This window comes from Daucus carota, chromosome 4 (genome assembly GCF_001625215.2).
Source record: "Daucus carota subsp. sativus chromosome 4, DH1 v3.0, whole genome shotgun sequence".
NCBI lineage: Eukaryota > Viridiplantae > Streptophyta > Magnoliopsida > Apiales > Apiaceae > Daucus > Daucus carota.
The window spans coordinates 26561942-26576185 of NC_030384.2; the positions used below are offsets into that span (position 1 = coordinate 26561942).

The 14244-nt window shown below is 34.9% G+C and overlaps 1 protein-coding gene across 1 annotated transcript; it reads left to right on the forward strand.

Moving 5' to 3' along the window:
• Positions 1 to 1892: 1892 nt before the first annotated feature.
• LOC108218368 (uncharacterized) lies at positions 1893 to 9674 on the forward strand. Its single transcript, XM_017391283.2, has 6 exons — positions 1893 to 2214; positions 2298 to 2325; positions 4313 to 4540; positions 6844 to 6907; positions 6984 to 7043; positions 9373 to 9674. The coding sequence occupies exons 1-6, from the start codon at positions 2099 to 2101 to the stop codon at positions 9426 to 9428; spliced, it is 552 nt and encodes a 183-aa protein (XP_017246772.1). The 5' UTR covers positions 1893 to 2098; the 3' UTR covers positions 9429 to 9674.
• Positions 9675 to 14244: the final 4570 nt, after the last annotated feature.

The window sequence follows — 14244 nt, forward strand, 5'->3', positions numbered from 1 at the left end:
TGTGTCAAAATTAATTTATGAAAAGACGGGAGTGTATCATATGAGTATTATATAACAATCTGCGCTTTTTAGAAATAAATAATTTTTATGAATTTCGTCCTTGCCCCCCTTACAGGGATTTTGTCCTCGAAATCACAGAAAGAAGGTGGATTGCATTTATCTAATCCATAGAATACATATACTCACATGCAAACCATTTATCTTATCAGAATCACACACAATACTCAATTATAGCCAACAATAATATCTAGACAAATTAGGTCTATAATAATCATAACTTGAGTTTTAAAAACACGAGATATTACATTCTACCTCCTTATAAGGATTCCGTCCTCGAATTCTTGAAGAGATCTAAAACGTACTATTCATAAGATTGTACTACACGCTTTGTAATATTGTATCATCCTCCACCTTGATGGACCTTGGCTTACCTTCAACTTTTAAAGAAACACGAATGTCAAAACTTTCCTAAATACATAATTTATTTCTCCGAATCAATCTTTAAGAATTTAAAATGGAACAAGATGTTTTCAAAATAGGTCACATTTAAATAAAAGAGTGATTGAGAGATCAATATAATCAAACGAACTTAGTGTTGCGTGTCCATATTAGACACTACTAAAGGTTATTAACCTTCTTGTAATCATTTTAAGTTTGACGGGAAAGCGAAACGAATAAGGAGAGTTTTTTCTTGACGTGCTACCGATCGCCGCGGCAACAAGGGAAAAACGAACCACAAGGGAACAACGAACCATCGACTGACTACACCGTCGAAGACGTTTATATTACAGTATGGAGGGCTCTAAGCTCAAGACTCGGCACTTAGTTCGAGGCGTACATGTCTTCATACGCAATTCCTCGATGCCAATCTCGCACACACACAAGTGATGGCGTCTCATCCAAATCCTATCACACGTACAATACCAAAACTTTCACTTGGGTTACCAGCCCAAAAAAACTTTCAGTCAAACACCTGTACAATAAAAATATTTCGAAGAGGTTCCTTCCGTTAGTCCCCCGTTAAATTGACTAACGGCAGATGACATGACGACCCATTAGCTCTGATTGCCCGATTTAAACACCCGATTTCAGTCCTCCTTTCCTTTATACATACGAGCTCAATTAGGGTTCTTGATTTCTCTCTTCGCATACCCTAAATTTGAGATGAATAACATGATTGTACAACTTTTTCTTCGAGTAACCTTATGGTTCGAGCACGAAAATACCTGCAAAACACATAAATTGCGACTTCGACTATGACTATGCTGGTGTGAGATGCAAGTGTGATTTACCAGCACTTTGTCAAGAAACTTGAAAGGAAGGTACACTTGATCCGGACAGCTTGGAATAAAGCAGCAGCTGCAAACTTAAAGAAAAAGGAGACCGGAGGTTGCACCTCGAAGAAGATGGTGTTAATCTTTTTTGTTGTAGTTTGTGTTGAAATTTTTTCTTGACCGGTAACCTTAGTGAAAATTTTGATATTGTACGGTAACGAAAATGCTCATTAGTCTCTTTTTAATCTGCGTTTTTGATTTTGGTCGGGTTCTGGGTTTTTGATTTGGGTCGGATTAACGGCACTCCGTTAAAGTCAAAGACGATTTAACGGATGTGAAAATTATTTTAATTTTAAAAATGCAATTGACATATTTTTATTGTACAATAATGTTAATGAAAATTTTTTTGACTAATAACCCAAGTTAAAGTTTTTTTTATCATGCGGTAACGAAAATGCTCATTAACCCGAAACCCTTTTTTCCTTGAACAAAATCGATGAATACATGACAGCAAGAGGGCGAGAGTGGTGCTGAAAAATAAACTCGGTCAGACTTGACATTGACGCCAGTAGAATGAAAATAGCTGCAGCTTGATTATTCTCCATATCTGTCGCTCTATCATATTCATACATCCATACACACATACATGCATATCCACTCAAATCATTATTGCACTACGCTACTTTATTATATTATTGCTCACTACATTTCACATTACTCGCTCATTCCCTGCTGTCAATTGTCCCTTCTTCACCAAACCCCAATATATACATATCGATATTATCGCCGGAAATTCAGCCGACTTAATCGGAGGAGAAGATTTCATGGAGGTCCGTAACGACAGAGACGATCACCACCCTCGCCATCACCAATCTCCCACTCCGTCCAAGCAAGGCAAAGCTCCGATTAATTCGGTCGACACCAATTCCGTTACTCAGAGGTCTTTCTTATATACATATATGTATATATATTGCCCTAATTTTCATGTTTTTAATTGTGTTATTTGATTTTGTGATTTTGTAGGTTACAAAAGGAGCTCATGTCTCTTATGGTATGTATGTATAATTAATTGTATGATTGATTGTAATATGTGATTAATTTATTTTGAGATAATATGTTTTCGTTTCGATTTTTTTGAGAGTGTTTTCTGAGTAGTTCTATGTTGTATTTCGCAAAAAATATGAATAAAGTGTGATTATACTGTGTTTGATATGTGATTTTATAGGTTTCAGTTGTGTTTTTGGGCATAAGGGAATGGTTTCTGCTGGTATAATAGGCTAAACTACAGCAGAAAAGTAACTCAACCATGTTTGGGTTTGGTCTCTAAATTGATTTTGGTTTTTTAGGTAGTTTTTGTATTGAGTTCGAGAAAGATTAAGACCGGTTCTACTAAATGACACATATTATTTCAAACAATCTTAAAATTTGGATGACATTCTGGCAATTTTCTGATACCTGATTTTGCTGAAGATGGAGCGTCTCAGCCTCAATGGTCAAATTAAAAATTGGTGTGTACAAGCAGTATTAATTGGGTACTATGAATTGTGCCTTGTAAGTCGTAGCCTACGAATGCGGACATGATTGATGCTACAGCCTCTATTCAACTCAGAGTAATTTATGTTCGGGTTGTTCAGCCAACCAGTTGCTAGGGGCTGGAACAAATTTATGGGTATCATATCAGACATTGAACTTGGGGGAACTGAATGCATTCTTATATATTACATAAAGTTAAAAAGAGTAATTTTTGATATAAAAAACTAGGCCATCGAATATGTTCATAATTAAGATGATGCAGAATTCAAAAACTATTCCACTTAAAAAGATGAGGTTAAGTTTGGTACATGTATATAATAACTGAACAAACTTTAAGGAGTGGTTAACTCGAAGTGGTTCAAGATGACCCGGGTTTATTCTTCTAGGATTGTGGAAACTGGAAAGGCCTGTATACAATGAGAATATGTGGTTAACAGAGCTTTGCTTCAGTACGAACCCTCATCTTTTCAGGTGCAACTGTTCTAAGTCTTGTCTTATTCACTTCGCAATGGATTTCTGTTTCTTAATGTGCGTGGAAGAGAAAAATGTGTGTTCTTCATAGACTACAATCGGAGATCGGGTAGTCCTGCTGATTATAAAAGTTAGATTAAGTATTAGGCTCAATAGAAAGATCACCTGTGTGTGTTGGAATCTGGGACGTGATCATGAAACAATGCTAGTGCAATAAGCTATTTCTAGCACTTTTTGAAGGTTGACTGATCCTATAACAACTGGATTAGATGTATTTGTTACCTGAAACCCTTCGGACAATTAACCGATCCCCCTTAAGAACAAAAAAATGCCGAGGAAACGGTTTCTAATCAGACCACATCTTTACCACCTCTTTTGGTCATGGAATAGATGAAATAATTAAGAAATGGATGTTGCTTTAATGAATGTGGTTTATAAGCACTTGGCAGTTGATCCCTTAGGTTTGATAAGCGGCTGTTGAGTGAGTGGTTAGTAAGGGTAGAATTGATTTGGAGAGAATGGTGAATGATTACCGTTACTTGGATTAAATAGATGTCAATTTAACTTTCATATGGACTGTTTTTAAAATTCATAAACAAAAGTCTAAATTTGGGATGAGGTGTGCCTCAAATTTACAGCTTAATGTTTACTTGGTTTATTTTTCCTTAATGGCTTGTAAGCTAAAGCAAACTGTAAAAGAGGGAGTGAAATTAAGTTCGATAAACGTGTGAAGACTGAAATTTATTTGGAGGTCCCTGCATCAAATCTTGTTTTGTATTGTTTCTAAGTTTTAATTTACTTCCTATGTTGAAGATTATATTTTATGTATGTACTTGATAAATTTAGAAGTTAAAATTATAGCTTTAGTGAAAGCAACATTGTAATAAAATAATCCCTAATTCTTACATGATGCAACCTTGTTCTCATAAGTTATCAGTTTTATTGTTGTCCTTGTACTAATATCTATTTTGTGATTGCCTTTTCTCTAAAAGTTTAGTGTTGGAAGCTGATGACTTCTTTTGTCATATATACAGATGAGCAGTGATGCCGGAGTATCTGCCTTCCCTGAAGGGGAGAGCATCTTTACTTGGATCGGTACCATTGAAGGTGGTAGAGGAACTATGTATGAGGGTTTATCTTACAAGCTTTCTTTGCGATTTCCCCTTGATTATCCTTTCAAGCCTCCCCAAGTGAAGTTTGAGACAATGTGCTTCCATCCAAATGTTGACCAGTATGGGAATATTTGCCTTGACATTCTTCAGGTATTAATGATCTTGGTTGTCAGTTGTCTAGTAGTGCAAGTGTGTACTTGAGAAGTCTTAGAATTGTTTTTCTTTAGAATACAAATTTGGTGACCATATTTTCAGTTTGCATTAATTTTATCATACTTTACCCTCTATAATACTTAGCGTCCCCCTGGGTATTATATTTCCAATAGAGATGAAGTAAAAAGTGACTGAAATTTAGTCTATGGCATACTCGAGCAGATATAAACTAAAAATAAAGCACATAGGCCATATCCTGGTGATAGCTAATTTTATGAAACAAACATAACCTTAGGCTATATTTGTTTCAAGGACTCATAACCCTAGAAAATTAATTTATTCTGTATTTCTATTGTGGTTCATCCTTGCGTTATCCCATGCACAAAACTTTAGTTAATATTGTGGTTTGTTTTATGGGATTATAATACCTATTCAGATGGCGAGATTTAACAATCCTCAAAATGAAGGAGATCATCAAAACTTGCTCATAAGATTATTTAAAGGATTTTACTCAAAAAAAAGATTATTTAAAGGAATTAAGTTTTAACAAATCAAGTACAAATAATGTATAGTGAAGGGAATATAGTTGTTGTAAACAAATATGGCTTTGGGAGGTGGGGTGGGGTGGGGTGGGGGGGATGATGTCTTCAGGTTGTAAATAACTTTCTCGAACTAATTTTTTGAGAGGGGCGAGCCTTTAGTTCTTGTACTAACAAAAAGGATAGAAGTAAGCGGCAAGTTTCCCTTTGTGAGGAAACCATAATAGATAAAACAGCTATGTTATATAAGCTTTTCAAAAGATTTACTTTTAGTATATATCTTGGCAACATGGGGAACTGCAAAATCAATGGTAGTCAGTGATAACTTGTCACTAAATCCATAACTGTCTCATTCAAGTTCTAATAGGTAAATATAGATCATATTACAAATAAATAAAGAGTAAAAGACAAAATGGTGGTTGTAATTTTCCAAATTTTACAAAATATTGGCTGGACTTTAAAAATTACAGAATGGTGGCTGGAATTTACTTCCGTCTTTTAATAAGGTGGCGGCCATTAAATAATCGTTAACGCACCTAACGGAACCAGAAATAAAAGGAATTTTAAATAAAAATTTACTATCATGAGCCGTGAAATTACCGTAGTACCCCTTGACATTCTCCTTTCTCCTTCCCCTTTCCTCTTTCCGTCGGCTAGACGGTCAAGCGGCGGCGGCACCGTCCCTGCCCCTCTTCTCCCTCCGACCTCTGTCCAGCTCTCTCTCTCTCTACCTCCTGCTTCCCCCTCCCTCATCTGAAGCATAATGGTGCAACAAAGAGATGAGTTGTTTGAGTCTGAGCTTGAGCTTTCCTCTTTCGATCGTGACCACAAACTTACATATAACAATTATCAGACGACTCATGTTTCATTACCAGTGGAGCTCAATCTCGTGCCTTCTGTAGCCTCTAATCTTCTCTCCGAAAACAAAACTCAAAAATCTCACTCATCAGACGCTTTCACATGTTTTCCCCTCTTCTGCACATACAAACTCAAATCCAAACCTTTGTGTTCATCTTCCTCTCCTCTCCAGATTCTCCCCTCTGTCTCTCCCCCGCTTCTCCCCCGTCCTCAGCCGTCACCGACGGTTATGCCGCGGCGGCTCCCAGCCTCCGTTGCCAACAATCAAGCGCCTGAATACTCCCCTCCATACTCTAACTCAAACCTCAAATCAATTTCACGACCAATCAAACAGACATTAAAACCCCCAATCTGTAGTTTTTGGAGGTGGTGTGAAATTTGAGTAAAAACCCGTTTTTACCCTTCTATTTTTTATTTTTTCTTGGACTTAACGGTCTAAATTAACGGACCTTGACGGCAGCCACCTTATTAAAAGACGGATGTAAAGTCCAGCAACCAATCTGTAGTTTTTGAACTCCAGCCAACATTTTGAAAAACTACGGCCACTATTTTGTCGTTTACTCATAAATAAATCAAGCAAAAAAGCAAACATACTTTCATATAATAAATACAATGAAATTTAATTTAATTACATACAAAATCAACAAGAGGTGATTATACTACGTTTTGTACCACATCATTGTTAGACTTGGGAACAAGATTACTTTTGTTGGATATAATTGCAATACAACTTATAATGGATGATTGATGAGGAGTTAAGGTACCAATCAAGTAATATATCATCCTTGTATTATATCTTATCTTGTCAGCTCAAAGACTGCATAAAAACAATAATCAACCATCGAGTGTGGAACACACACTCCCTTTAAGAGGATGCTAACATTTTTATATTTTTGTTTGCAGGACAAGTGGTCGTCAGCTTATGATTGCCGGACCATTCTTTTGTCCATTCAAAGTCTATTAGGAGGTTTGTGAGATGAATACAAGAATTTACGAAACCTTTTGAGCGAGCTCTCCTAAAATTTTGTTATTATATCTTGCAGAGCCCAATATTGATAGCCCTCTCAACAGCTCTGCTGCCGCACTTTGGAACAATCAAGAAGGTATGCCAATTTGTATTATAGCTGTGACAAAAGCACATTGACTTAAGAATCTAGATTGACCTTATAAGTAAATGACATTTTGGTTTTCACGTGTACTTTTATGTTACATATATTCATTATATACATTTTAAAATTTCACAATCCTCGTTGCCATCTTTAAATAAAATGCATATTTTGAAATCTTTGATGTAATGAGTATAGTCCTGCTAACTTAGTTTGTAGTCGCTGCTAGCATTTGTAGCATGTTCATTGGGATAGACCAGTCTTATTTATATTGTCGGTTCTGGAGAAACATCTCTTCTCCTTGAAGGGCTCTATAATTATATTAGAAGTGTTTGAGCATAGTTAAGCGAGCCAGAACTGAATATATGTAGTTGTTGATTTTGTACTAGAACTGAATATATGTAGTTGTTGATTTTTTTGTATTCACTCACATATGTACCTTTCATTGAGCTGCATAAATAACAATAGTATGCCATTTTGGCTAGCCAGATAATATGTCTACTTCAGTCTAGGACCTAGAAATCAGGGATTCTTCACTCACCCGCCGCACCGCAGCGCACTAGATTCTCGGGAATTCTTGTTAAATAATAATTATGTAATCAGTTGATTACTTAATCACTTAACTACTTTATAATGCAACGATTGTGTTATCAAATAGTTTTTATGTAAATCATTAGGGATAAGGAACTTATTTACTTGATTGTTTGGTTTAATTATAAAAGTGACTCCTGAAATACATGCATCTTATATACTTTTAATATATAAATATATGCCGAATCCCCATATTTCTAAATTTCCGGACTTCCCGTATCCCCGTACCGCACAATCCTGCACTCGCACGCGCACTCATGCTTCCTAGACTTAGTCCACTGAGCTATTTGTAGCGTATTCACCCCTCCCCCCACATACATAATTTGTTATGCTACAAATAGCTCTGAATATAAATAATAATAAAAAAAACAAAACCGTTCTGGAAATAGCATTTTCCTACTTCTGGAAGTTGCACTATTCCAAAATGCTAAAGTTTTTCTTCAAATTCACTAGACACAGACTGTGCATGCAGCTGTATATGATAACATGGCTCAGTCTTATATTGTAATTGTCCAAGTAATGTTCGTTTGGATGAATGCTGGCAGGGGTGTGCACGAGTCGGTTCGGCTCGGTTTCTACCTAAAACCGTTACCGAACCGTGTATTTCGGTTCGGTTCGGTTTTTGGGTAGAAACCGTAACCGAACCGTTTCAAACGGTTTTTTTCGATTCGGTTAACCGTGGGTCGATTTCGGTTTTTTTCCGGTTTTTATATGATTAGAAACTACTATGCAAATTTAATATTTTTATTAATTTTAGAAAAATATTTATATACTTATTATATCAATTTCTCTTACTAAAATATATAATTAATATATTGTAGCACACATATATATATAATACGTTATATATAATAATATATAATAAATGTTACTCCCTCTGTCCCTCTCATTTCTTTACGGTTACTATTTTAGGATGTCCCTCTCATTTCTTTACGTTACTATAAATAGTAAGTTTTTCTCATCATTACACCCACTATCTTCCCCTACTATGTCATATTTAACAATAAAAACTACTATTACACCCACTACTTTCCTCCACTATCTCAAATTTATTATTAAATATTGGTAGGTATCACCACTTTACCCACTTTTCATCTAACTTTACTCATTTTTCATACATTGTCTTGGTCTCCGTGTCCCCCTCCAATGTAAACAATTGAGGGGGACGGAGGGAGTATATTCTTATTATATACTCCCTCCGTCTCAATTTATAGGTCCATTTTGGAATAAACACACATATTAAGAAAAAAGTTGGTTAGATGGAATCTTATCTCATGTATCATTAATTAGTGCATTGATAAGTGAGAATATTGTTGAGTTTCAAAAAAATCACAATAAATATAGGGATTTAGTGCATTGAGAAATGAGAATAATGTTGAGTTTCAAAAAAATCACAATTAATATGTAGATAAATTTGTATTGAGAGAAGAGAGGGACAAGTATTTTGGGACAATTTTTTTTTCCAAAATGGACATATAAATTGAGACGGAGGGAGTATTATATAAACGGTTCGGTTTCGGTTCGGTTTTAGGGATAAAACCGTAACCGTTACCAAACCGTTATTTCGGTTCGGTTCGGTTACGGTTTTTTCCGGTTTTTGTCGGTTACGGTTTTTTTCGGTTTGGTTTTTCGGTTTTTCGGCTCGGTTTCGGTTTTCCGGTTTTTGTTTGCTCACCCCTTGCTGGCAGCCTATATATTACTAATCTAAATGAAGTGATGTAAACTTCTGTTGCAGATTACAGACGGATGGTGCACAAAAACTACATGGCTGGAGAAACATTCGAAACTTAATATGAAAATCATTGTAGTAAAAGCCTCTTTGGCACTCTTTCCTTTAAGAAAGGAAATGAGGGGGGAACTGTGGCATGCTTTCTCTCACAGCATCGATTAGAACCTCTCTATCATTTTATCATAAGTCGTCCCTGTATACAAATTGTTTTCAGTGGAATATTGTCAATATCATGCTGTATAGTTTGCCCAATGAAATTTAATATTTGTTGCAGTGAATTGGAAATTTAGTCCCTTCTTTATTTCTCATTCACATTCTTATAGGCCCTATAGCATTGGCACAAGTAAAGCCTAAAAAGAGAATATATTTTTGGTTTTTACCTAGAACCATTAGTTTAAATCTGTATTAGAAGCATTTTGTAATTTTGTCAAAACTTACTTTAACAACAACTACATCCTCAGAAAAGAGAGTTTAGCATTAGATCTGCCACATGTATTAGCTTTCGTTGACAAGACTTCCTAGGGCAACTCCAACCTAACACCAAAACACCATTTTGGTGTCAAATTTGGTGTCAAATTCATTCATATTGGCCCCCATATTTTCAATTTGTATTCTATAAATAATTACAAATTTCTCTTTTTTTTCTTTAAACTAAACTTTTGTTTGCTGGTCATTTATATAACATGGTACCAAACCGACAACTACATTGTTTATTATAGTTTTTATAGACAAAGATTGGACCTTTTTTTTATAATAAAAAAAAGTATTTAATAGATGTTTAGCATTTTAATTTGTAAAAATAAGACACTTATTTTTTATTTTTTTCTAAAATAAGGAAATCTAAATGTGATCTAAATTTATACTCTCTTCGTCTCTCTCAATTGTTTATATTTGGGGACGGAGATTTGATACGCATTCTAATATTCTCATAAAATATAGTTTGACAGATTATTTTGAATTTTTTTTTCTTTAAATAAATATTTACTATCTAAAATTTTATATAAAAAAAATTTCAAAAAAAAAATTATGATTTTATATGCACTTTAAGATGCGTGTCAAGTAATACAAAAAAGTATAGAGAAATGATAAGAGGTAACGAGCATAAAATTTATTTACTAGTGTTGTGCTATTACCTGTGTGTTTATTCAATAAATTTTATAATGTCGTGGGAATGCAGATATTGTGAAAAATAATAGAGATCAAATGTTATCCGCATGAGCGAGGGAACTGAGGGTTTAATTCGGTGAAATATCTTTTCGAAGCAATTTAAAAACTGACTTACGACTTATAATTTCTAATTTATGATGATTTATCGTGATAAGTATCTAGTTTAAATTATTTATTTACTAATTTTCTATTGTAGATTACCTATGAAATTTAAAATATATAAAAAAATTAATAAAAAAAATTATGTCCAACTAATATCTGATTTTAAATAATTTTTGATTTATAAATAATTTTAACCCAACTTCATTTAATATATTTTTTTGACTTCAAAACAAAAATACTTCAATCCAGACATTAAAACGACAAACATGCCCTGTCTCAGAGTGCCAATGTCGCGCAAATATGTTGCGGAAGATATATTATATATTCTAATTAATTATTGACTTAAGAATAATATGTTGAATTTGTGTAGCAAAGCAAATGTTGAAATGAAAGGTGGTGGTACATGGACAGGTATTGTTGCCTAAACCATTTCAATCATGGACCATCATTCAACCTGTCTTTTCATGTGGCCCAAACTTGCTCCATTACTCCTGTACAATCTTCATTTTTGACTCATGAAACTGGGCAATTTTTTACTTTTATTAAAGTTGCTATCGAAGAAAATACACAAACGTGGTCACTGGGACCATGGAGATACATCAGTAACAATACGACTGTCAAAATTGAGAATGTCAAAATTGAGAATGAGAATTGATTGGTTAACTTATTAATTCAAAATTTTTAAAAAAATTTAAATTTATTATCAGACAAGTTAGGCATTTTTAATTCAAATCAAAATATAATCAGTAAAATATATTTTAACGGTTAATCGAGAATCGTGGATTTTTCAATAAATCAAGTTTTTTTTAAACAAAGATATGTAATAATAGTTTTTAACATGTTATCGTTCTGGGTCCAATATGAATATATCCAGAAATATTTTATCGAACATTAAACTTTTATAATTTGTATTTCTCGAGTCTTGGTATATCCGATTATTAGGATAACTTTATTTCAACATTAAATTCTTATAATTTAACTCGGATCTTTGTAAGTTCAATAATTAGATGATAAATTTTTTTGAGTAAAAGATCGGCAGTGAACATAATATTGTTGATCAACATTGCACCTAAAAGAGTAGTATTAAAAGCATGAGAAATCCAACATATCTGCATAATCCGTGAAGTGACAGAGACAGTGCACTCACCACCAGTACATTTGTATTCCTTTCACACACCATTTTAGAAAATGGACGTCACTGCTGGACTCATCACCAACAAACTAATAATCCACACAATCATGCATCTCCCCAATTATTACCACTCTCCGATTTCATCTCACAACTCAAACCTCAAACTCAATTTGTACAGTACTGCTATTATTAGCTTCACTGAAAAAACATGCACTAAACATACCAATTCATTCTCGTACAAATAGAATCTGAATAGTGGATTCGTAGCTTTATTGCAAGATTTTGTTTGAAGCAACTAATGCTAATGCCTAGCGTTTAGATATGGATAATCATTGTGCAGAATGGGATAGATAGATGATGATGATCATCTTTATTTACGGGTGGATGGATGGAATCAATGAGTCATTCAGTCTCTGATTAAGACACTCTATATGGGACTTGAGTGTTGGGACCGTGGCCGGTGCTGATCTCGACTTGATAATTTTTAATAATAAATATGTAATTTGGTTGGTCGGGATGTCTTGTAGTCATATTTATCGGTTGTATATTCCGAATACATCCAGAGTTTTCGTCTATAAGAAATTTTTCTAACATTATTCCAAAATTTGAGTTGTCAGGATTTTTTTAATAGTTCGAAGGTCAGCCGAGACTCTAACATTGACGAGTCCTCTTTAGTTTTAGCACTGGTGTATGTACTAGATGCATTATAGGTATGTGGGAGCAAGAATTTAGTGGGAATAAGTGATCAATGTCACTGCCGTATTGCAAAACACTTAATGGAGCAGCAGTTTCACATCTTTGTGCGAAGAAAAAAGAGTGTGAGTGCACAACTTAGGCAACTATAATACACATAATATGTGGATTTAAATCTCGCCCAACTCTTCCAATAAAATGAATGCGCTTGGTGTATGTATGTGAAACAAATTATCTCATCTTAACACAGACAAATGGTCCAATGTCAAAAGCTCACATTTCAAAATCCACCTGCCCTACTTACCAAATGCCTACGTTGATTTAGCGTCAACTGATTCTGCAGATACATATATTACTTCCTCAGTTTTTTAATATTTGATGTTTTGACTTTTGACACACATGAGTTGATTGGATATTAAAAATTATTATTTTTGATTGTTTTTTTTGTGAATTAAATTTTTGATTATATATTTTTATTCAGAAAAAAAATTTAAAAATAATAATTTTAACAACTCGGTCAAAGCACTTAAACATACGTGCCCAAAGTCAAAGCGTCAAATATTAAAAAACAGAGGGAGTAATAAATTATTTGCCTGAACGAGAATGCAATAATAGTGTCTCTCGCTCTTGCCTATATTTTCTCGGAAATGAGAATGTAACAAAAACCCAGAAACTTGGTTACAGTAGTTGTAACAACTTGGGATCAGTCTGAATCATAACAACAAGATGTATGACACATCACACAAGTTGTTCAAACAACTCCTTACATTAAAGACTCATAATCGGACACCAGTGAACTATTATTCTTTCACCCGTAACGAACTAAACCAAACCGAGTTTGAGTTTCTGCTGGCAAAGTTTAATGCTGTGTTTGGTTGGGATGAATGAAAATGGAGGGAATGAAATGAGATTTGAAATATAATTTAGTTGGAATGTATAATGATTGTTGGGCCAGCTAAGCGAGCCTAACTCCACGATAGTACGATATTGTCCGCTTTGGACATAGCTCGCACGGCATTGTTTTTGGGCACCTCCCAAAAGGCTTTGTTCTATTGGAGTTGTTCTGACTGTTTATATTCTAGCTTTATGCCCCTCCCACAACCGATGTGGAACAACTCCTAACAATCTCCCCCTTCACACATCGGGCTCGATTCTGCTTCCTGGTGTGTGATCGGGCTCCCCTTAAACCCATACTGGAAGTCCGTCTGGCCATCTGGCTCCCTCTAGGTCCAAACTGGAAGGTCCACTTGCCTTATCCTTAAGCCCATTCTGGGTAGCCCATCCGCCTTTTCCTGGGCCTGTTCTGAAGCCCACTTGAGATTGTTATGGACCGTTTCAACCTGTCTCTGATACCACTTGTTGGGCCAGCTAAGCGAGCCTAACTCCACGATAGTACGATATTGTCCGCTTTGGGCCTAGCCCGCACGGCTTTGTTTTTGGGCACCTATCAAAAGGCCTCGTTCTATTGGAGTTGTTCTGGCTGTTTATATTCTAGCTTTATGCCCCTCCCACAACCGATGTGGGACAACTCCTAACAATAATTTCATTCCTTCCACCATTCCATTCTAATGACTCTTAATTAGAGTTCAAACCCTCCATTTTGTGAAGTAATGCTCCATTCCTTATGATACCTATTTTCTACCCAAATGTTATCATACAAAATTTGCACTCACTCATTTTTTTCAAAATCATCCCTCCTACACTCTATTATTTTTTTTTTGTTTGTACTCATTCTATTCCATTCCATTCCATTCTTCCCAACCAAACACAACATAGGAATTATT